Here is a 25,403-nt window from a genome sequence, read left to right on the forward strand (position 1 = left end):
AGTACTGTCACAATTTAACTTTGTGAGGGCTCTGTTTGACATGTCTGTGTTAAAGTATAATGTAAAAATTATGTTTAAACATTTTCTTGAATATATATCTACATAATTGTTCTAGGTTTGTCATGTTTGATACCATTGGGTTTGTGGGAGAAAGGGCTTTCGAATGATACCTAATGACATTGTGTTATCAAAATTTCCACCAGCTGCAAGACTTGGAGCCAGGAGAGCAGCAAGTCCCCACTGCCGTGCAACAGCAGGTGATCCCATCAAAATTACAATTTTGTAGGGTTTTACAAATCAAATGACACCTCCCTTCCCTTACTATCATTAACTTGCCCATGGAATTACACATGGTCCCAGATTATGATTTGATTCATTGCTAGCCAGAGAGACAGTGAAAGCTTTTCCTTGCGAGTTTGGAATATCCAAAACATCCAGATTTAGAGTGCCGGTTTGTGTACTCCTATGTTGGTGAAAAACATCAAATAAGGTATCCAGTCAACATTTCAAGACTTCAGGTAGTTGTTCCTTAACGAACATGGGAAATCTTTTGTTTCATTATCCATTTCCCCTCTGATGGAAAACTTGATTATTCCCAACATACTGAAAACTCTTTAACTGCTCTTATGTCTGAAATGTTCAGAGCACACCCTGAATGAACACCTAATTCTTCCTGAATGCTCGAACCAATTCTGATTTGAAAGGCTACATTTCCAAATGAGCTATGCTCCTAAGCCATTCTCTGGCCACTACACTGTTCCACCAGTGCCAAGTGGTCCTAAACCAGTCACATCCAAACTTGGAGGGTCTCTCTTGAATGGTGGAATCTCAGGAAGAATAGAGATACTGTGGTGGCTCTTACCTACCTCCCTGCCATCAGAGAACAGAGGTCTTGGTCAGAGTGTCCGTACATCCTGTAGAGCACTGACTGTTATAATAGCAGCCTTCAGGCTGCTTCAAATTTGTGTCAGGCACTGGGCTGCTGCAGAACATAGCCAAGAATAGGAGGAATACAAAGGCCACTCCCACTTCTGAGTTGTGCCCAGTGCCTTCCAACCACAGCTGAGGAACTTGGGTCCCATGGTGCTGTGCCCAGCTGTGCTTTGCAAACAATGAGCTGATAGTTCTTAATCACCAGTGGCTTTAATATTTGATGTTTGGCATGGGAACGTAGGAATTGCTATAGCAAGTCTGGCCCAGGGGTCTGTGTAATCCAGTGTCATGTCTTTGAAAGTGGACAGCACCAGTTGCTTCTGGAGGAAGGTACAGAAATCCCTGTAATGAACAATTTTGAAATAACCTGTCATCGAGGGAAGTTTCTTACTTACCCTGGAAAGTTAGTATTTTGCTAATGACCTAAAGTATGATGGTTTCTGTATCCCTTATATTTTAACATTTTTAGTGTACTCTGTATATTTTAATCTTTTTTTAATCCTGGGAAACTCTTGACTTCACGGATAGTTTGTGGCATGGAGTTACACAAATTAATTGTTTTGTATATGCAAGGAAGCATTAGACTCTTTGCAACATTCTTATGCTCCTTCATTGCTCTTTGCTCCCTGGTAGTCCTATAGTCACAAATATTCTCTGACAGAAATTAAATATATCAGAAGTGAAGAAGTAGGACTACAAGAACGTAAAGGAAATTGAGGAGTAGAGACGTGATATACTCAAGATCAAACAGCAAATGGGCTCCAGAGAGCCAAGAACAGAACCAAGTCTCCTCACTTCCAGTTCTAGGCCCCGTCCACCAGATCATCCTGATAGCCAGTAATTCAAATTCACATCCCAACACTGCCAATTCAAGCCTTTTGGATTGCACTGTATGTCAAAATGCATAGGAGCCGTTTACAGAGGAGTGCATGCATTCCTGTATCTGGACAATTGGCTGATCAATGACAGCACTTTAAAAAGGATTTCAAAGATAAGTCATATTAGCATTGAGGTGCTGAAATCACTAACTTTCTTATACTACTCAAATCCCTGGAATATATAGGAGTCCTGCTAGCCGTTGTTTAGATGAAATCCTTTTCGTTTAAGAGTCAGACACTGTAGAATTCATGGGCAGAATAAAAGAGGCACGAGAAGGCCTCAGCAAAGAACCATGTGGAAATATTTGGTCTCATGGTCACAACAGCTTTTCTGATTCCCATCGCATGTGTCTACTTAATTTGCCCTCAGAGTATCCTGACATCTAGCTGCTCATGTGATCAGACTTTTGATCTTATCTAAGTGAAAGAAACCCTTCAAGAAACTTTGGCTTGGTAAAAATAGTAAATAAATTAAAATCAGAGGCAACATTTCAAAAGCACCTAAATGATGCAGCTTAAGAGCCTAACTCTCATTTTGAGAAGAGAACATAGGCCTCTATGAGCCTAATTCTCATTGACAGTCAAAGGGATTTATGCTCCTAAATGCTTAAGACTCTTAAGTCACTTAGGAACTTTTGAAACTTTGAATCTAGGTGGTCAACCTATTTATAGCAGCGGCTCATTTGATATCTTTCTGCACTTCTGGGTTTCCTCTTCCAAATACACTTCAGGGTACACTGCAAAGGGGAAATTCACAGAAGTATTCAAAACTTCATTGAAGCAGCCAAAAGTACACAGGAGAAATGTGCAGGGTCTCTTTAAGAAACTTGTAAGTATGGACAAGTCAAAAAGACGGTAACATTGGGAATTGCAGTCATTTGGGAGGGATTGAGGTAAAGGAAAGGGACTGAATCCAAAGCTTTCAAGCAACACTGAGATTTTTTTGGTGGTGTGCTTTTTAGTTTGTTTTTGCTTTGTTTTTGTGTGTGTGTGTGCGGGGAAAGGAAGGCAAATTGATGTGTGCTTTTGTTTTATTTTTAATTTGAATTTTGGAGTTTTTCCTTTATAAACATTTCTCTATAAAACCTGTTTTCAAAATAGATTTGTCCTTACCCATGTAGTCTTAACACTATAGGGTTGGAATGGTTTATCTTTAGATTTACTTAAAAAGTAAAGTGCATTTTCTCTTTTGTTTTTTTTAATACAAATTGTACTTCATTAGCACTCAGAGGAACCAAGCAACAAATACAGATATTGTCTGCTGTAACATAAACTGAATTTCTGAAGCTTAATATGAATATTTTAGTTCCTCTATTTAATCAGTTTATTCTTTACCTTCATTCTGTTTCACTCAAAACAAAACAGAATTCTCCCTCCACCTGTCACGAGAGGAAGGTTTGTCACTTTTCATTGCCTTTTGCTTCATTTGTTTAATAAAGAATTGATTGCTCTTTGTACTGTAACTTTATTTGTGTAAGCCATTTCTTACATGCTCATCACAACATAAAATATTTATTGCTTTTACTGTAATTCCCTGATAGTCTGTGGCCAGGTACTTAAAGTGTATATGTTCTTTTCCCACTTGTTATAGATATAGAAGAATACAGTACCTTATGGAATTACACTGTATTCTCATTTCGCCTTGCAAAGCAGTCAGTAAATCACACCAAAACATTTCTGTGTTTTAGTCAAAACCATTATTCATTAAAAATTAACTAGAAGCGATTTGTGATGGGTTGGACTCCTTGGGAAGCCACCTGATGTGCTGAGGTACCACTGAGTCTACCTGTTCTGCTAACATGGGCCCCCTTTAACCTGTTTTGCTGAGCCAGGCTCTTAAAACCTCCTCTAACAAACACACAGGCAGGGCCACACCCAGCTGCGGATCAGCTCTGGGAAGACTCCGCTTCAGGGATTTGCTCCAGCACTCAGATGTCCACCTTCCTTGGAGTACAGACCCAAAGATATATTATGAAATTTGCCCCCTCCCTCAATGTGGAGAGAGGTGTACACACTTCTTACCTCCCTGCCCCAACCCCAGTTAGAAATTACAGAAACTGGGTTTAATAATAAACAAAACAATTTTTTTTAACTATAAAAAGCAGATTTTAAGGGGTAAAAGGGGTAACAAACAGAAAAAAGCAGATTACTAAGCAAATGAAATCAAACACTCAAACTAAGCTAGTTTCACTAAAAAAATTGGTTACAAATAGTATTTCTCTCCCTAGATATTGTTGCAGGCAGTTTGCAAAGTTTCTGTGGTTTAGAGTTCCAGTTATATTCCTTTTCAGACTAGACCCCTGTTTCAGTCTGGACTCCCCCCTTGCCTTCTTTTTTTGCAGTCTTTCTTCTTGGGCAGACAGTCCAGGGAGAGGAGGAGTCCTGTTTACCTTCCTTCCCACCCTTAAATAGGATTTGCATAAGGTGGGAATCCTTTGTTTCCCAAACTTGGCCCTCCTTCCCTTACATTGGAAAGTTACAAGAAGTCCCAGGTAATGTTTTAGTATCAGGTGACAAGACCACCTGACTCTCTAGGATCACAGCGTCCATGAGTCAGTGGCAGTATGGAGAGTCCACAGGAAGGCCAAGCTTTTCACAGTCTATCGACCTCGCTGATGGGCCATCCACCCTGTCTGGCTTTTCCATTTTTGTACCTGAAGCGTTAGCAGTGGGCATCACCCAAAGTAGCATAGTTGAAATACAGATACATAGTCAATATTCCTAACTTCAGATACAGAAATGATACCGGCATACAAATTGGATACTGACATTCAGTAAACCATAACCTTTCCAATGATCTCTCACATGAGCCATCTTGCATAAACTATATTTCAGTTGTGTCCTATTCATATCATAAGCATATTTTATAAAGAATATGGAATGACATGTCACAGTGATGCTTTGATAGTTTGGGGAGCATAAAAGCAAAGTTTATCTCTGTGCTAACCTTCAAAATCAAAAGTCTACATATTCAGTCTGGTGGCACACAAAATCAATCTCTTTTTTTGTGTGTGTGTGAAACCATCATTTCAAATTGCTACAATACATACGACAGAATATGGTGCAATGTAGATGCATTATCATGCAAAGAGTATTTTGATTTGATCACGTGCTATAATATTCTTTGTTCACTTATGGTTGATTCTACCTGTATAATTTCAATAATGTTCTGGTACCCATTGTAAAGAATGCTCTATAAGTCTTCATGTTCTATTTGTTTGAACCTTTTGATTTGATCCTTATAGTATAAAGAAGAATTATTTGTTTTAAAGAAGCTGTCTTATTTTTTCTGCTTGCGTTTTAAAGAAAATATTTTAATTCACTACAGCAACAGGAGATCTGGTGTACTACTGAACGTAAATAAGTTCCTCCATGCTTGTCATCTTACACTGATAGTATCATAAGACAAGTAATGACAGATTAAGACCTGCCTAGCAGAGGGAAAACTAAATTACAAGACTTTTATTAAGGCATAAATAAACCTATTAACCGTTATCTGGAATACCAATTAGTAGAAGGAGCACTGACAATTTTATTTATCAACATTAAACACAATTATTAATTACAGACCTGACGAATCTAGCAGTAAGCAGGACATGTTGGGTGTGCTGGGGCCTTAAGTCCATTATATGAGAAGGATGATTACCAAAATCCTGTGGGAAAATAAGTAATTGTAGCTGTAAAATTTTAATTGCCTTGGAATAAGGTAAATTATATTCTCTTGTCTCAGAATATAAATAGTATGGCATTAAGGTACCAAGCCTCACTAGTTTTAAACAGCAAATTATTTAGACAACTATGCTGAAAAAAAGAAAAACAGTCATAAATTTTCATTTTAAATATTGCAATAAAGTGATTTACCTTCTGCTGTCAAATGTGTGAACACATGCAAAGATATTTGTGTCACAGTATGTAGTTTGCATGCATCAGAAATTTTTGCATTTTATTAATCCAAAGGTTGGACTATACAAGAAAAAGGACTTAAAATACAGTATTGGAGGAGAATATAGAATGATTTGAAAAATTATATATTAACAAAACAGTTATTTTTATTGGGCCAAATTCTGCACTCATGTTTGTACATATAACTCCAGTGGTAGTCAGAAGAAGCCGCACGTTATATCTGAAGGTAGAATTTGGCCCAAATTGTCTACTTGGGGAAGACTCCTTTTGATTGGAATAAGAGCATTGTCTGAGTAAGGACGTCAGGCTCAAGCCCAATGAGCTGAGTCTTCCTCCCTTAGTTCAATGGCAACATTCCCAACAATCTTATTCAGACATATATATGTTTTTGTAAAATAAGCATAAGAAAGAACCCACTTTTTTAATATGTATTTCTTTTTTTTTTTTTCCCTTAAAGATCCAAATTCCTGGCTTTGTGGACACTTACTCATAAGTGCAGCCAGGAATTCTTTTTCAAAACTCATGGACAAACTTAATGTGCTAATGGAGACTATAGCAGTGGATAGCAGCAGGACCATCACATATGTAGAGAAGGACTCCTTGGTTCAAAGACTGGCTCGTGGACTTCATAAAATAAATGCACAGGCACTAAAAGCTGGACTATGTGATAGAATACCCATTACAGTATGTGTATTTCTTGCTGATTTATATATATATATATAAATATATATATAAAATTTCACAGAATAATTATAATAGAGCTTTCAAAATAGTTATGATGCTAATTTCATTTTCAGGTTGTGCTTCACAGCTGACTTTAATTTAACTAACTCGTATACAAAATTAAATGGTGATTTACACCTGAAAAGATTGGGCCCTGAATCGGTTACATCTTTTAATATAAAATTAAAGAATTGTAAGGCAAGAGATTTGGTTGTATTAAGCTTGAAATAATTTTTCTCTTCTAAATACTATAAAAATTGAATTTTCTTTGTAAGGACATCTTGTAACCCCTTTTGAAGTTAAGATTAATGATTTTGTTAATTTTTTTCCACATTCTCTTCTTCCAGTGTACTTTGGTAATGCAAAATACATGTTATGTTTTTGCAAAAACTCAGTTAAACTTCTTCTCCCCAAATATCTATTCTATGTATGTATGTATTTAGGAATTTTTCAGTGACCCACAACAGCAGGTGAAACAGTGCTCTGTGTGTGTGTGTTGGTGGATGCGTGCAGAATGAAAGCTTCATTTAATTTGCTTGGGTATTAAAAGCTATTGATTTATTGCTAAAATAGCACATTTTATAGCACATAAAATTGTTTCCGTTTACTAACAGAAAAGCATAGCATCCTTGCAGAAGCAAATATTTGAATTTACACAAAGGCTGCATACAGCAGAAGTGGAACGCCGTTCACTACGCTTAGAACTCACAGAATTCAAACGGAATTTGAATGAGATGAAAAAAGAGGCTGACAAAGCCCAGAGCCTGCAAGAGCAATTAAATGCATTTAAGCAATCTGTAAGTATATTTAATTTAGGAAAAGACTGGCTTAAAGGAAAGCCTCCTTTTACATATTTTTGATTTGTGTTCTTTAGAAAAATAAGTATAAATCCAATTATTAACAGAATTTTCCAGAAAACTTGCCCTGTGAATGTCACCAAGCTGCAAGCTCGATGTATTAAAAAGTGACTTTTTTCCATAGGAGTTTCTTTTTATTTTTCAGAATGAGATATTTTGGGTGAATTACACATGTTTGCTGTTTGACAGACACAATTTTTCTTTCACATGCTGAAAATGTTCATTTCTGATTTACACACCATACAGGACTTATATATGTTCCCTCAAATAGGGCAGTCATGCATTTTTAATAAGTACGGTACATTCATGACAACATTGTACAGCATAAACACAATATTTTAAGCTCTGTTTTACCCTTGCTCCATATTCTGAAACACCTCTTTACTGTATCTTTTGTTATGGGTCAAGTCCTGAGGCTAGTTTGTGTCAATAAGTGCAATCTTGAGAATAGTTTGTCTCTTGTGGGAGAGAATTTATGCAGATGATTTTACCACATCCCCAGCAGGCTGTATTTGCCAAACCCTCTCTCTGTGCCTCTTCCTGGAGCCACTGGATCTACTACAGCCATAAGGCTGCGTTGATCACTGCACAGCTACAGCTGGTAGGGATGAAAGGGAGAGACTAAAAACAGGTCCCTTTACCTTTTTAAAAAAACCCAAACTGTCTAGCACAGGATCGATAGAATTACTTCAAGGGCTGTATCCTCCATAGTCTCTTGACTATGCAGGGAATGGAGGTTTTTTTCAGACTGATGCATCCTCATTGCAGATCAGAGGCTGTTCTCCATTGTAACCACGTAGCAGACTCTCCACAATTGGCAGGGAGTAATTCATTCTCCTCTAGGAGGTTGGAGATATACTGGGCATCTTCACCGCCTCCCCTAACAAAACTCTGAGCTCATTTCTGTAGAGGGCATTCAGATCAAGTCAATCTTCATTCAGGAAAAGGGAATGAACAGTTATATGAGTGCTCTGTAACTTCCCTGGTGTAGAAACATCCTGTTTTTGGGATGTGTAGTAGCTTCCACAAATTGTGATGGATTTATTTTCTGAGGACTCATCCACACCTAACAATCATGTGGACAAGGGAGGTATGATTTTTTAAGCACACCAACGTGTCCTGCACTAACTGGGCTGTGTGGACCCTGCTGTCACGAACTAAAGGTTCCCTGTTGTGTATTAATGTAGTGCTGCATCGAATAGTGGAGATAGGAGATCAAAGTGTTCTGTAACTTAATTTTTCCCACATCAAAGGTATGTCCATTGTGTTTACTGTCTCCAGCAGGTAGAACAGCTGAACAAGTGTATCTCATGTCTTCAGTTTTGTTTTTAACAGGCTTTTTTCCCTTACACTTTCTTAAATTGTCAGATTAAATTGTCACTTTTTAGATAGCTAAGTGCTGTCCCTCAGGAGACTCTTCCTTTCTTTGTCTTCTGGAGCACTCTGTGAGAAGCAGGTCCACACAGGAATTTATAAGGGGTTAACAGGTGTCGTGGAAAAAGTCACCCACGCATTGATTTAGTTCACAGACTCAAGCCTGAGGCCAGTTTATTGCAATACATACCAACGTGTTGGGGTAGCAGTCCGAAAACTACACAGCTCGCAGACTGCCTTTATTCCGTCAAACTGCAAGCATAGTACAAATAATACGTCATTTATGCGAAAATAAGAGTAGGGGTCTGTCCCTTTTTCCCGGTAGCTTCCTCATTATTTACGAGAATTGGGTGCCTATTGGATGGGGGAGTTTCTTGGTGGTTTTGGCATGGGTGGTACTTGGAACTAGTTGGGGTGTTTTTCGTCAGGGTACATATCGTTTTCAGGGGGAAGGCGGGCATAGGGGTTTATTACAGGACGCCCAAAGATGATATATGATTGGCTGGTGGTAGCTGGAACTATAGGAGGAGCTAGCCTTTACTAGAAGCAATTTCTTCATATAAGCCATTACTATGTTTCATCAACAAGCGGTTATCATGTTGCTAAGGCCTTTCGCATGGCTTCCTTCCCCTCCCTCCTCTGGTCATGGCCCCTGTCCGTATTTGGCAGGGAATTGAACAGCTTAGCTTTGTTCAGGTTCTGGCCTGTACTGCTTTATGTAAAGGCTATCTGTGCAGTTAGCTTCTGTCAGAGGGCCTGAATGTGGGCCTTCGGTGTTACTTTCTCTGTTATAGAGAAGGCCACCTAGTTCTTTTTCCCCACACAGGGTTTGTACTGAAATGCAGAAATACTCAGCTGCAAATTCTCTCCTTTAGTAAACACTTTTTTTTTAACAATTGAGATGTGTCCTCTTTGATCTGTTTTGGAATCACACAAAAAAATTTTCAGTATACTTTGTAAATACACTACAGATTTTCTTAAGAAAATACAATGAATAAAGTAATTTAACAACGTTTTGCAATGATCTTCGCTTTAGGAAAAAAGGTCTCTTGGGCAGATATTGAGCATTTAAAAACTTTTTGCATTAGAATGTTGTGTATTAGCAAGTGGAATTCTAAAAGTGAAGTGGATAAACAATGGAGTTATTCCATGATAGAACACAATTTATTTCCTTTATCAGAAATTGATCACCCATGAGAGGTTTGAAAGTGCATGTGAAGAACTGAATAATGCATTACATCGAGAGCAGCAGGCACAAATGCTTCTGAATGAGCAGGCACAACAGCTACAGGAGTTACATTATAAACTGGAATTGCACTCAAGTGAAGAAGCGGACAAAAACCAAACCCTAAGTGAAGCTGTAAAGGTAGGACAATATTGCTTCTAAATAGAGAACAGAAGTTGTGTTTGCCTCTCAAGTGCATGGGCTAACATTGGCAACCCTCACAAGTACTCTCATGAATAATCCAATGAAAGTAAATGGGACTGTTTGCAGGCATAAGGATTTCTCAATTCAATGAGAGTTGAGGTTGATCAGGAGATAATTATTACCTTTTATGATGAGGTCTTGTAGCGTGTAGCGTCCATTTTTAATATTGGGAGTGGCATATGTGCACTGGAAAATATTATCACTATTTATTTGTTAAGCATTGACAATTAATTTGTTCCTGTACAAGAGACAAATCAAGACCGTCCCTGTCTTGAGTTTATAATCTAAAGGATAGAGGATGACACTGAGGGCTTGGCTACACTTGCAAGTTAGACCGCATTAAAGCAGCCCGAGGCGCCCTAACTCATGACCCGTCCACACTGGACTCTGCAGCTGGAGCGCCTGGACTCTGCAGCTGGAGCGCTCCTGGTAATCCACCTCCACGGGAAGCATAACGCTTGCTGTGCCTCGGCTGAAACGCCCCAGCGTCAGTCTGAACGGGGTGTTGCATTACTGCGCTTTGATCTGCCTCCAGAAACGTCCCATAATCCCCTTAAGTCAAGTGTCCACTCTTGTGTTTTTTTTTTTTTTTAACTCGGCTGTAGGAATGCGGATATGCCCTTTCAAAGCTCCATTTCTGACAGCCGGTATGCTTATTTGCCATTAGTGTGGAATGCTGCTTGCTGTGAGTGTGTGAGAGAGAGAGAGAGACAGGGGAGAGGAGGGTCTACTGCTGTCTGAACTTACACGACAGCATGCTGACATGCTCTCAGCCCCCCAGAAACCCATTCTCTCTCCCCCCACTTACACACAAAACACTCCCTGTCACACTCCACCCCATCCCCCCCATTTGAAAAGCCACTTGCATGCTGGGATAGCCACCACAATGCATTGCTCTCTGTGGCGTTGCAAGAGCTGTTAATGTGGCCATGCCAGTGCGCTTGAATCTGACAGTGTGAACACACTGCAGCGCTTTCCTGACTGCGCGCTCCGAGGACTGGTTTAACTTACAGCGCTCTTCATCTGCAAGTGTAGCCATGCCCCCAGACAGGTAGTCAATATTGACTTTTAAAAATTAATTATTCTGATCTCTCTCTCTCTCCTCAAATGTAACTTTGGGCGGAGAAAGCATTTGACTCAGTTTAGCATACATTGGAGTGAGTAAAAGGAGTAGGGGCCCTGTCTCATTAGGATTTAGAAGCTGTCCCTTGCATAAGGGATAACAAGGGGAAAAGGAAATGAACTGAACGTCAAGACTACAATTTTGCCAAAATGAAGGAGTGGAGAACGAATATGAACAGAAATCAGAATAATAGATTAAAGCCAGAACAGACCATTGTGATGATCTAGTCTGACCTCCTGCATATCACAAAACATAACCTTTCTCCAAATAATTTCTACATCAAGCCAAATAGCTTGTGGTCAAACTAGAGCATATTTTTTAGAAAGGGATCTAATCTTGATTTAAATGTGATGGAGAGTTTACCACTACCATATATTGTATGTAGACTAGAATGGAGCTGAACAGGTATTTTAAGATAAGGGTATGAAGTTTAAACTTGATAAGTAGTAAGAGCTAGTAGAGGTATTCAGAGAAGTGTCATAATCTATAATTTTTGCAATTACATTTTGGACAAGCCAAAAGGTAGCAGAGCATGGACAACTATTATATCTTCAGGTCAGAAAGAAAGGATTGGTTCAATACATTGTGGAGAAAGATGTAACACGATGTTGCAAATGTGAGTGATAGGGAAAATAGGGGTGTCACTTGTGACAGAGTGATGAAGTGGGAGAGGTTTAGGAAGAAAAATAGAGCTTAGTGTTGGATGTGTTAATCTTGAGCTGACAGCAAACAAGCCAGGATATTTTGGAGAGATGGTTATGTATTTGGAACCGGACAAAAAAAGAAAGGTGAGGTATGCAGATATAGATTTGAGAGTCATTGGCATAATTAATATGTGATTAACTATGAGATTGCTCAGTGATAAGGTGAAAAGGAGGGGGCCAACAACAGAGTATTGTGCGAATCCAACAGAGAGGGGAGGAAGATGAACTGTGAAAGAAGAGAAGTCAAGAGGTTGGAAGAAAACCAAGAATATAGGCTATGAAAAGCAATAGGCGAGAGAGTAATCAGCAATATCAGAGGTAGTAAAGGGGTCAAAGAGGATGAAGAGGGAACAGAGGGCATTGGATTTTTTTATATATTTATATACACTATGAAAACCGTTCTATTACTCTTGGGGTTTATAAAGGCTTTTTTTTTAAATTGGACTAAATATAAATAGATAGTGTCATTTAAAGCAGCAGTTATAAATGGCCTAGTCAAGAACTTAGAGGTGAAAGCGGGGAATGGAAATGGTAGTTAGGGGGAGGTGTCAGGTCAAGAATGTGGGGTTTTCTTTAGAGTGGTGGATGCCAGGGAAGGGGCCAGAAGAGAAGAAGTAGTTCACTGTAGCTATTCTTATAATTTGAAGTCTTCATTGGAATTAGTTGCAAGTTGCCTTATATACTCCTACCTGTTATGTAACCAAACTTAATAGATTACTTCCTAGCTTTTTATAGTAAGAAAGCAATTAAAATGTCCTCGTTCTAAGATCTGTTTGTTCACTACAATGGAGGATTTTGGTTTCTAGTCTTCAGAAACGAAGGTGACCCTTTCCTTTAGAATAATGTATTCTATTAGTTGGAGGATACCACTTCCTATTTCCAAGCTTGTTTTTTTTATTAAACAAAAATTCATATAGCCCTTTCCATCTTATTGTCATAATTCTGCTGTTTACACCTCCAACAGTTGTTGGCTATTGGGAGATTATGGTTTATTCTGGCTAGATTGAATAAATGTAATCCACTGGAACAGGCTGAGATTTTACCCTCTCATGATAGGGTGAAATCCAAGAATGTGGAGGAAATGGATCTTTTGAAAGATTGCATTTCACATTTGTATTAAGAGTCACTTGTCTTTTGAGAAACTATGCAGAAAATAGAATGGACAACATCCTCAATTCTGACAACGTTGATATTTTCTTTGGCTTGTTTGGCCCAAGGACAGCTACTGTGCTCAAAACTCCTACATTAATAATTTTTTTGAAGGGAATATGGCCAACTAGGTGCCCAGCCTTGACTATTTAGTCCTTTTTAGTATTGGCTACTGAGATTATTTTAGAACCACTGAGAGAAGAAAATTTTTAAAAAATCAACAAAGTAATGGGTTAGCATAGATATTAATGTTTACCAGTCTTTTCTTAACCTCTGGCTTTGTTTGAATCTATAAAATATAATATTCTATTTACAAATCATTCTCTACTCTACCCCTTGCTTTTTTCTTTCTAATAGCTTTCACTCCTCTTCCGATTATTGTTACTCTGAAAGTCAATAAAACAATCCAAAGAATAGTTGCATATTTAAATATTTCTTGGATTTGGGGAGTAAGAATTTTCATGCAGTATGCTACAGAACTATTGCGGTAACAAGTGATAGAAATATTTTGTATTTAAGAACTCATGTTACTTTTCAAATTTTTAAAAATTAAATATCTATTTTGTTTATCAAAAGCTTTTGTTGCTAATTGCCTGAATCGTACATCTCTTCAGGATTAATGTCACAGGCAGAAAAATAATTTGTACTTGTGTCCCACATATTTTAACTGGCAGGTAGTCTCTCTTCTTCAGCTGCTTAGATTCAGACAATCCCTTTTTTTGTGTACTGCAAGATCATTCTTTTCATTAAAAATATATAACTGAAATATCATGTCCTGTCACACTCGCTAAATACATATCATTTATAAATGAACCCAACACAAAAGCATGTACAAAATTAGAGAGTAGTACATTGTATAAAAAGTGACACATTTTAAGATGAATTTTTTAACTGAATTTGACAAAGGAATAATCTTGATGAAATTTTAACAGCTGATGCTAAAATAGTATACATTGAAATCTTTTTTAAAAACATGATTACTTTAAAATATCAATTTGTCATAATTTTCTAACAAAGAATAAAACGAAGAAATTGTTCAGCATTTTGAAATTTGATTCCCTGGTTTGAAATTTATACACACTTCAGTAGTAATCAGTAAGAAGATATCTCAGCTTTCACTTACTTTCATAAAGTAGGTTTATTAAAGCAGTGTTGCTTAATTTCTTAGCCTTATCAGTTTAGATTTTCATCCCATATATTTTTATCTTCCTAATGGCATTTACCACTGAGAGACACATGGCAGCCAATTACAATTCAAGGTCAGATAGGACTAAGCAACAATTCTAATAAAATAAGTGGTGTAAGATTAGGTAAGTTACTAGCTCTGATCCCAACTGTCTGTGTAGAAAAAAAGAGACTTTTTGTGCTTGCTAACGAGGTATCCAAAGCACAAAGTATAGAATTTTACTTCTGCTGAAAGCATGTGTTAATTCCAAACAGTAAAATCCTCATTTTACCTACTTACAGGCACTATATATATATATATATATACACAATTCATTTTAGAGATGCATGTTAGTACTATAAAATATAATTAAAAGAATAAAGAATTTTACTACACAGTAATTTATGAAAGGATTCCTTGTAAATTGATAATAAACAGGGCAATATCTTGCATACATCTTTTGCCATGTTGCGTCCTGTAACTTACTACTGACCTAGTCCAAAAGAATGAAACATTATTTAAAGGGGAATAACATCTGGGGCTAGATTCTGTTCTCATTTACGCTGTCATTAACCCTGAGTGGCTCTGTTGATTTCAGTGAAGTTACTCTTGATTTATAACTGTGCGAGAGCAGAGTTCAGTCCTGGAGTTTTGAAAATGTATTTACTGTAGCAGTCCCTTCTAGATTGGAGTTGAGATGAGCCGTTTAGGTTTTTTAGATATTTCTAAATCATTATATATAGATAGCCATAACTTATACCCTCCTTTTAAAAAGTGTAGTGTTCTTTAACTAAATTGAATCATATAGAGCCAAATTTTCATCTGCTGGAGGGGAAGTTGCAGCTACCTTGTGCCATTGGAATTGTACCCGTTCCCAGGCAGGCTCTCTGCTGCTGGAGCCCTTTAGTGAGGCACAGCTTACGGAGAATATGGTACAGAATTCGTTGCTTAGATTGGGTGGTTTTGTTGTTTTTGTACTAATAGTGTAAATGTTTTCATTAGAGAATTATTTTAATTATTTGTTTTCTTTTATTTGCATCGTTGCACAGACTTAGAGAATGCCACCAAGTCATTTTGATACATGGCAAAGGCAGTCTCTGTAGATGATACAGTGTTTTAACTTTTACAGAAAAAAAAAGTCACCCATCATATTCAATAGGAGACTTTGTATATGACATCCTCCTCAAAGAGAATCACTAAGGATACACTCAGTATAAAAACAGAAAATTATTTTTTTGAGTTTTTGTTTTTTAATCACTTCCCATGAGCTTTGTTACTAGAGTGACAGTCAAGCTTTAGGATGTTCTCTGGGATGCAGTTGATTCCCAGTAACTTGTATGTCACATTGGCAAGAAGGGGCAGTTCTACACATTGTCTCTATTAAATTAAAAGCTGTTCATTAAAGAATGTAATGTAGCTGATTATTCATTAGTGTACAACTTAATAGGAAACTCTATTAATCAAATTTAGCATGTTAAAGAGAGAGCGTGTTCCCTTCTGAATTGGTTGGAGACTAAAATTCATAATTCATTAATTAGTTAAATGTTTAGTTGTTTAAAAGTTTCTATATATTGTATGTTCTCAGCTCCTAAATAATTTATAAAGTAGCTAAGAATAGATTTTAAATTAGGATTCCCACCTGCCCTATTCTCAGTAGGGAAAGTCATGGATTTTTGCCCCCCATGCCATAATGAGACACAGGTTAGACACTCTGTCCTGTATTTAAATTCTTGATTATTATCACTACCTTTGTTCACCTGTAAGATAAAGGAGGTAAATTATAGAAAAAGCACATGGTATCTCCACTGATCCTCCACCTTCCCCCTCATCCAATCTCCACAACAGACTATTTTCTACACGATCTTCCTTCAAAAGCTTTTGTGAGCCAATGATCCACCCCCTAGTCTGGCCCTTCTGCCCTCAGCCCAGCCACGTCGCTGCACCATAGAACACCCTCAGAAGACTGGCTACTAAGAGAAGTATTTCATGAGAGTGCCTAGGAAGGCTGGGACATGTTTGCAAAGAACAGCTGCGTGAGAGTCAATAGTTTAGGCTGCAATTTTAGCTCTGAGTAGCTGATTAAAAGGTCAGTACTCTATGGCACTTCTTATTACATCAGTTAATGATTGGCACATGCGTATAAAGCATTCTGATTTTACCATCTTTAAAATAGGTTGATATTACTTACCTACTTCACAAAATGCTTGGATGTTTTTGTTCACTGCACTCTGTTAAATAAATAAATACATTGACTTTATATTCAAAGATTAAATAAAAACAAAATTTAAAAGAATAACACTTTTTAACAAATAGATGACATGAAAACAGTGAGTGTTTTATGGGTCTTTTTTTAAAAATTACAAAAATCACATTGGATGCTTGCTTAATCTTCTGCCTCTAGGATCTTAAAAAAATAAAAATCTGGAACTGAAGGCTTAATGGTATTATTGCTACATTGTAATTATACTAATAAACACCTCTATCCATGACCTTGGAATTTATAGTGCAGTGGGAAAGATTTATTGACATGTACTTTGGAAGGAAAATGGGATTATTGCATAAGTATAATGCCTAGTTGTTGAGCACATGTACTTGCATACCATTTATCCCAGTTAGTTTAAAGCTTTAGACAATCTTTAAGTTTTCATTCAAAAATACAGGAAGGCTTTTTGTTAAATCCAGAGTCCTGAGAGATCTTTGTTATATTATTGAATCAACTACAAAGTAACCATGTTACCTTGAGATGTGCAGAGGGAATCAATAGACCTATAAAACTGCATGTGATTTTTTTTTTAATGTTCTAAACCCCATTTTTTCTAGTAGCTTGAATATCAATATGCATAGGACTTTTCTGGTGCTCCTGATATACAAGTCCCTTATACTTGGTAGTTTTTTTTTTTTTTTTTTAAACTAAGGAATGCTGCTTATAGGATGTATCCTGAGGGTGTCTTTATTTTTCACCTTAATCAACTTTTCCCATGATCTCCCTTTCCTTTTTTAGTTTATAGTTGTGAAACCCATAGATAAACCAACACTGAAATGGCTGTTCCAATGGAATTTGTAATTCATATCTCATTGGCATGAAGTAAGAGAGAAATTCCATCCTACCTCCATTTGACCTTGCTCAACTAAGCAAATATTTGCATCTGTGACCAGCTTTGTTTGTGGTTTTCAAATAACTTTTCTTACTTGCAAATAATTTCTTGACTGTTTTTCTACTTGATGTTAGTTGTTTTCAAGGGTATCATATTTCAGACTTGTACCATTCCCAGCCTACAGAAACTGTCAGGATTTTCACCTTTTTACCATTAAATAATAATATGGTCATATGCAGGATAACCAATGGAAAAGAGAAATTTCAATTTCCCAAGGACAGGTTGTATGAGGAACACTTCCTGATAAGTCTTATGATAAAATGGCTCAAGTCTGTCTGTCTAATTTTGACAGCAAGATTGCCCTGTGTTTTGGGGAAATGGAGGTACACAGACAAGAAATCGTTTTTTAAAAATTGCCTACCAAAACATATCAGTTTTAACTTGCATTCATACATAAAGTAGTGCCTATAATCTGTGTAGCAGAAAAATGTATTTGGGATTCTGAAGCTCTAAGATCTCTAAAGATTTTATATTTGTAAATAATATATTTTCACTGAGAATCTTGAGCACTCATGCACTTGCCAAAATAAATTACACAACTATGTAGCTTCCTTTGCTGGAAGTTTTTAATTAATGTTGGATCATTGGTGGAATCATTGGTTTTATGGCTTCACCAAAGTCTGTTGAATGTAGTATATCACTTATTGTTGCTATAGTTGAGTAAAAAAGCTAAATAAAACCCCAATGTACTTAATGCCAATTTATCTTTAACTGCTAGGAGAAATATATTTAATCACTAATCTCATTTTACACCTTATTTATAATAGTGGCAGTGATTCATTGCTTTCAGTGATTTTAACATGTCTGCTTCAGGACCAAGTAGTGCCATGCTCAGAACATGTACTCGCCTCTAGGAATTGTACTTTGTTTGGTATGCCACAAAGCACATCCAGAGGGAAGGGAGATGCTCAGTCAATATGCCTTTATGGCCTTTTGATCTCCTTGTAGAATGCTGGTATGTAATGTATCTCTGAAAATTCTTCTGCAGGATGAGTTAGACATTGCTTCTTAGACTAGTTAAATTTTGTTTTACTGTGTTTTCACCTTGTGCTAAAAAGATTACACTGTCCAGTCTTAATTTAATATGAGGAATAGTATTAACCTGCATAGAAACAGAGTGGCTGAAACTTTACAGTACAAAACATATTTATCAAATTATTCTTTTATTTGGTTTAAAGAGAGTAAAAGAGGGAATAAAAAATATGTATGAATATTTTCCCCCCTGCAGATATTTAATGCGGGAAGATGTGGTTGGCATAGTATTAAACTAAAATATGCATACACTAAACAGAATTTTGGGCAGACTTTGGAAGCACATGTACCTGAATGCAAATTTCAGATTTGGTCAGCACTATCCCTGTAAGTAGGAGAACTCAGTGTTAGAATGTAGAGTGTAAACTGGTAAAACAACCTAAGCCTGCTTTAATACAGAGTAATATTCAGAAGATTTCTCATGTTCTGTATTCAGTAAAATTGATAAACTGCTAACGCTAATACTGAAGCAGGGTGGAAACTCTGGGCCAGATCCTCTGCTCATGTGAACTGACATAGCTGGATCTGTCCTTGACTTCAACTGGCTTCTCATATTACAGTGCGTCACTGTTCAGCAAGGTGGCTGCCAGGAATAGGCTCAGAAATGGCAACACAAATATGACAGAGCTGTATATTTTTACACTAAAGATCAATGGAATTCAATAGTAGCATTATTCAAAGTTCCATTTTAAACATACTGTTCAATAGTAAATTGATGTACAGTAAAAGCTTTATCTGGCATGTTGGGGGGGAAATGGAGGGGTGCTGGTTAATCAAATATTCTGGTTAATTAAGAGTTATACTTTCCAATGGCATACCAATTTTCAAAGAATTAGACGATGATAAAATTGATAAAGTATAAAATAGTATACACGTACTCACCAATCCAGTATTAGTACTGCTTTGCAGAGTGGTACGTTTCTTGAAGCACTTAAGTGTATACAGGTAAAGTTCTATAAGGTAGGATATCTTATGACCCTACATATCACTATGAGCAGTGCATGGCGTACACCCAGATCACTAAAAATACACAACGCTAAAACTATCCTGAACATAATTTAATCTTTGTTGATTCAGAAGACACTTCAGGATCTTGCAGTGCCTCAGGGTCATCATTATCAACATCAATTTTCATTGAGGGTATAGGAGATTGGGCTGAATCTGTAATGATCCTATGACACATCCTGGAAGTTGCTTTTTTTGCATAGATACCTGATACCAGTTTGCTTACTTGTCTTCTGCCTCTTTTGCATAGAAGTGGCGTGCAGAGTGTGCAATTGCATAACCTCCTGGGCAGTATACTGTACTAGGCCCGGTTATTAGATTGAAGATTTGTATTGGGAGATATCAGAAATGCCAGTTAATAGAGCTTTCTGGTTGATAAAGTGCTGGATAACACAGCTTTTACTGTATTATTTAAGAGACAGACTCAGTCTATTTAACACAAGAATGCTAACACGCATACAAAGTTGGAATTGGATCTTCATTATTTCTATTGAGACAACTCCTTAAAAACTTTGTAAGGACTTTAAGTGAGGACTTTATCAACCTTGACAGATTTGAACCAATGATTTAAAGGTGAAAAGACTCTATGCAATAGCCTGCTTATTCTAATACTGATTCCCTAAACACCCAATATTCTATTTAAGGGCTTGCTCCTGTTTCCATTGAAATATATGGCAGACTCCCACTGACTTCAAATAAAAGACGGATCGGACCCTTATTTAGTATTCCTTTTAAAGAAGTAGAGATAGGACTAAAATTGTTGCTTTTTCCACTTCATGTCCAGTTCTGGGCACTGCATTTCAAGAAAGATGTGGAGAAATTGGAGAGGGTCCAGAGAAGAGCAACAAGAATGATTAAAGGTCTTGAGAACATGACCTATGAAGGAAGGCTGAAAGAATTGGGTGTGTTTCGTTGGGAAAAGAGAAGACTGAGAGGGGAAATGATAGCAGTTTTCAGGTATCTAAAAGGGTGTAATAAGGAGGAGGGAGAAAACTTGTTCACCTTAGCCTCTAAGGACAGAACAAGAAGCAATGGGCTTAAACTGCAGCAAGGGAGGTTTAGGTTGGATATTAGGAAAAAGTTCCTAACTGTCAGGATGGTTAAACACTGGAATAAATTGCCTAGGGAGGTTGTGGAATCTCCATCTCTGGAGATATTTAAGAGTAGGTTAGATAAATGTCTATCAGGGATGGTCTAGACCGTATTTGGTCCTGCCATGAGGGCAGGGGATTGGACTCGATGACCTCTCGAGGTCCCTTCCAGTCCTAGAATCTATGAATCTATGTTTCAAAGTAATAGGTAGAATTTATTTGGTATTTTTCTTTCATGCTGGATTATCCCCATTCCCCTGCCCTTAACTCAGAATTACTGGAATGAGCCATTATATCTCAGAAGTATCCCAACCAAATCAACAAGTAACTCAAGTGCATCAGAAGAACATCTGTGAAGAGTCACAATTGGTCTGTCCTATGACTTGGAGATGTCACTGAGAATGCTAGACCAGTCCAATGAAATTCTTTTGATTAATTAATCTTCCAGGGAAGGAGAACATCATCAACCAGTTTGCATCCCACTTAAATCAAATGTTAGAATAAACCGTGAGAAATGGATTAGTGGGAAGAGGTCAAAGGTGAATGAGAACTAAACCGATAATATAGCTATGACATTTATCATATTATTCCAATAGTTTGTGTGTGTATTTACACACGTACGTACCACCGTGGCTGCTCCTAAAAACTTCCTAAGTTTGCCTTTGACTAGTTTATATTACTGTGCTATTATCTCTAATTAGTATTTTATATTCCTCAAGTTTCCCTATGTTATGAATACTAACCTAATGTTATCTACTTACCAAAGACAAATAACTTTTTAGGGTACTGTGGATGTGTGTATTTTACACATTATGTATATAATAACAAAATGATTTTTCAGAACAATTTCAAGACATACTGCCCACTCATTTATAACTGTGTAGGACTGGAATCTCACTCAATAAGGCTATTCTTGACAGTCAAAAATTGAGTTAGCTCAACATGATTGAAAAATCCATTTCAGTGCTACAATACTGCCAGCTCACTGGCCCTTAAACATGTTAGTCTGTGTCTTAAGGAACATTTAGAATGTTTTTCAATCATGTAAAGCTAACTCATTTGAGCTTAACCCAATTTTTGCTCATTAAAAGATGGCCATAATGCAGACATTTTGCTGTTATTTTAATCAGACTAGATTTCCTGCTGGGAAGTAGGTTAAGACATGGGAAATGAAGTTCACTTTTGAAATGTAGAAGAGGCAGGACCAAGTAGACTAGACCATTCCTGACAGATGTTTGTCTAATCTGTTCATAAAAACCTCCAGTAATGGGGATTTCACAACCTCTTTTGGTAACCTATTCCAGTCCTTACCTATCCTTATAGTTAGTGTTTTCTCATATCTAACCTAAATCTCCCTTGCTTCAGGTTAAGCTGGTTACTTCTTGTACTTGGTCCGACATGGAGAACAACTGATCACTGTCCTCTTTATAAAAGCCCTTAACATATTTAAAGACTGTTACCAGGTCTTCTCTGAGTATTCTTTTCTCAAAACTATACATGCCCAGTTTTTTTAACCTTTCATCATAGGTTACATTTACTAAACCTTTTATCATTTTTGTTGCTCTCCTTTGGACTCTCCAAATTGTCAACATCTTTCTTAAAGAGTGGCACCCAAAACTGGATATAATACTCTAGCTGAGGCCTCACCAGTACTGAATAGTGTAGAACAACTACCTCCTGTGTCTTACATATGACACAGTGACTAATATACCCCAGAACGATGCAATTCTCTCTTCTTTTTGGAGTGCTTGCTCATGTCCATTCCATGCTAGGTGTGTGGACATCACGTGCATAGTTGCCAGAGATTTTTTTCCCTCAGTGATATCTGTAGGACTGGTTCTAGTGTCCTCTGGAGCCGCATGTATATGCACTGGTGTAAGGGGTGCTGCCAGCCCCGTTCCCTCTTAGTTCCTTCTTACCGCCCATGATGGTTGCCTGGAACAATCCTTCTTGCTCTTGCAAAGCTTCTTTCACAGTTTGGACTTTTCTGTCATATATTGTATAGTTAATATATATAGTTCTTAATGTTAGTCTATATAGTAGTGTAAATAGGTGTCCCTGTCATCAAGGGACTTTCATCCCAGGGGCTGGGCATGCCCCAGTCCGTGGGCTTCAAGTCATGTACCTCCTGCAGAAAGCCAATACCAGTGAGTGACCTGTACTCTAGCTGTATAAGTGCCTCAGGGAAACTCACGTTAAAGAGACGTGCCAGATCTGCGGCACTTCAGACCGCGCACTCAAAAGAAGAGAGACATTCGTCTGGAGGCCTTACTCATGGAAGCAGCCCTCAGACCAATCTCGGTGCCAAGCACTTTGGTTTCCATGCGAAGTGTTCCAACGGTACCATGCTCTGCTCAACACCGTTCTCCATCACCAGTGCTAAGGAAGAAGTATATGGCAGATTCCTCCTTCTCTGCCCCCCACCTCAAGAGGGCAGAGAAGAAGTATGTCCCAGCCAGTGGGTTTGAGTACCTTTACTCATACCCTCCCACCGGGGGTCCCTGATAGTGTTGACACTGAATGAACAGGACAGATGGGGGCAATCGAGTGCTACTCCCAAAAATAAAGAGGCCAAGAGACTGGACCTATTCAGACACCAGGTTTATTCGACTGGCAGCTTCCAGTTGTGTATCTCCAACCAGCATGCTCTGTTGGGAAGGTATGATTTTAATCTGTGGGACTCATTGTCTAAATTTAAGGATTCCCTGCTGCAGCAGTTGAGGGAGGAATTCACAGCCATCCTAGAGGAGGGCAAGGCAGTGGCCAGGACCTCCCTCCAGGCAGCCCTGGATACGGCTGACGCAGCAGCCAGGACTATGGCACCAGCAGTCACCATGAGGTGCTGTGTGTGGCTCCAGTTATTGGGCCTCCCTCACAAAGTGCAGCAGTCTGTCCAGGACCTCTCCTTCGAGGGTACCTTGCTGTTCTCCAGGCTTCATGGCCTCAAGGACTCGAGGGCCACCCTTCACTCCTCAGGCCTTTATACACCTCCTGCCTCACGGAATCATTTTAGGCCCCAGCAGCCTCCCAGGTTCACTGCACCTCCCAGGCAGGAGCCCTACAAGAGAAAGGGAAAGGCTTATAAGCGATGCCAACCCCTACCTCGGGTCGGCAACCTTTCAGAAGTGGTGTGCTGACTCTTCATTTATTCACTCTAATTTAAGGTTTCGCGTGCCAGTAATACATTTTAACATTTTTAGAAGGTCTCTTTCTAAAAGTCTATAATATATAACTAAACTATTGTATGTAAAGTAAATAAGGTTTTTAAAATGTTTAAGAAGCTTAATTTAAAATTAAATTAAAATGCAGTGTCCGCGGGACTGGTGGCCAGGACCCGGACAGTGTGAGTGCCACTGAAAATCAGCTTGCGTGCCGCCTTCGGCACGCGTGCCATAGGTTGCCTATGCCTGCCCTACCTTCTACCTCAGCCTCCCGGTTGGGCTCACGTAGGTATCCCAGCAGGACCAGGCAGGCCTTTTGAGGGTATGCCTGAGAACGTACTATCAGTCTCAATGCCAGATCCACCCCCCGCCTTTTGTTTTGGACCGCCTGTTGCCCTTCAGCTCAACATGGCCATATATAGCATCGGACTCGTGGGTACTCAGCACTATAACAGTCGCTTACACTCTCCAGTTTTTGTCGACCCTTTGCTCTCACCCCCATCCTCCATTCATCTTCAGGGACCCTTCTCACAAGCAGCTTCTCGTCCAGGAGGTGCAAGCCTTCCTCTGGGTGGGGGCCATAGAGGAGGTTCCTCGAGACTTGAGAGGGAATGGGTTTTACTCTCAATATTTCCTAATCCTGAAGGCCAAGGGAGTCGACGGCTCATCCTGGACCTGCACCGCCTAAACAAATATCTATAGAAACTTGAGGTTCTACGTGGTCTCCCTGGCCTCCATTATTCCCTTCCCGGATCCAGGAGACTGATACGCCACCCTCAATTTAAAGGACACTTATTTCCACATCTCCATCTTCCGCAATCACAGGAGATTTCTCAGGTTTGTGGTGGGTCAATGCCACTACCAATTCACTGCACTTCCCTTCGGCCTGTCAGCAGCCTCATGGGCTGATCAAAGGTTGCTCACAGGCTCAGGTCCAGCACAGCATTGGTACAGTAAAGGCCACCTTTCAGGCACTTGGTCTGTTGATAAATGTGAAGAAGTCAACTCTGGTCCAGGTTCAGATGATAGAGTTCATTGGGGCAGTACTCAACTCAACTCAGGCCAAGGCCTACCTACCGGAGACCAGATTCCGAGCTATGTCGGATCTGATCTCCAGGATCACAACCCCTCCACTAACAGCTGCTCGGGTCTGCCTCAAAATGTTGGGTCACATGGCGCATGTACATAGGGCTGTATGCAGCCACCTTCAACAGACTCAGGACCTCCAGTCCCAGGAAGAACTCTCACTGCATATAAACGTCAGGGAACTCAGTACGGTACACTTAGCTTGCTAGGTGTTCCTTCCCCAGATCTCAGGCAAAGTGACAACATTGCATCAATGTATGAGCCCCTCCCTGCTTGTTGATGTAAATCTTCAGTCCTGTGCCAGGAGGTCCTGGCTATTGGCTATTCTGGGCCTCTCTCACACTCTCTTGGAGCTCCTGTTGTTTGTTTGAATAATTAAATATTGATTGGGCCAGAGAGCAAAAGAGAGAGTGACTCGATAGCCTAGTGGTTAAGGTGCTTACTTTGAGGTTGAATAAAGTGCTTTCCCACATGTAGGATAGCAGAGTTAAACTTTGATTTCTGTTAGAAAACTTTTTTATGAGAAGTTGTTAACTACAAAGAACCTGAACTGTGTAGGAACAAAATTATGCACGGATCTTCTAACTCAGCCTATGTGCTGCCCAAGAGATTTTTCTCCCATGCTATTAGTAACT

At 38.6% G+C, this 25,403-nt stretch overlaps 1 protein-coding gene across 2 annotated transcripts in view; it reads left to right on the top strand.

Moving 5' to 3' along the window:
* CCDC171 (coiled-coil domain containing 171) overlaps positions 1–25,403 on the top strand; it is a 214,721-nt gene that overhangs the window by 109,402 nt on the left and 79,916 nt on the right. The window contains exons 19-22 of one of the 2 annotated variants that reach the window (XM_054032983.1): positions 204–257; positions 6,172–6,398; positions 7,052–7,234; positions 9,849–10,034. In XM_054032983.1, the coding sequence (XP_053888958.1) occupies positions 204–257; positions 6,172–6,398; positions 7,052–7,234; positions 9,849–10,034 (650 nt within the window). The remainder of the gene's footprint in view (positions 1–203; positions 258–6,171; positions 6,399–7,051; positions 7,235–9,848; positions 10,035–25,403) is intronic. The other variant, XM_054032984.1, reaches the window with a different exon arrangement.

Source organism: Malaclemys terrapin, chromosome 6, assembly GCF_027887155.1.
Source record: "Malaclemys terrapin pileata isolate rMalTer1 chromosome 6, rMalTer1.hap1, whole genome shotgun sequence".
Taxonomy (NCBI): Eukaryota; Metazoa; Chordata; order Testudines; family Emydidae; genus Malaclemys; species Malaclemys terrapin.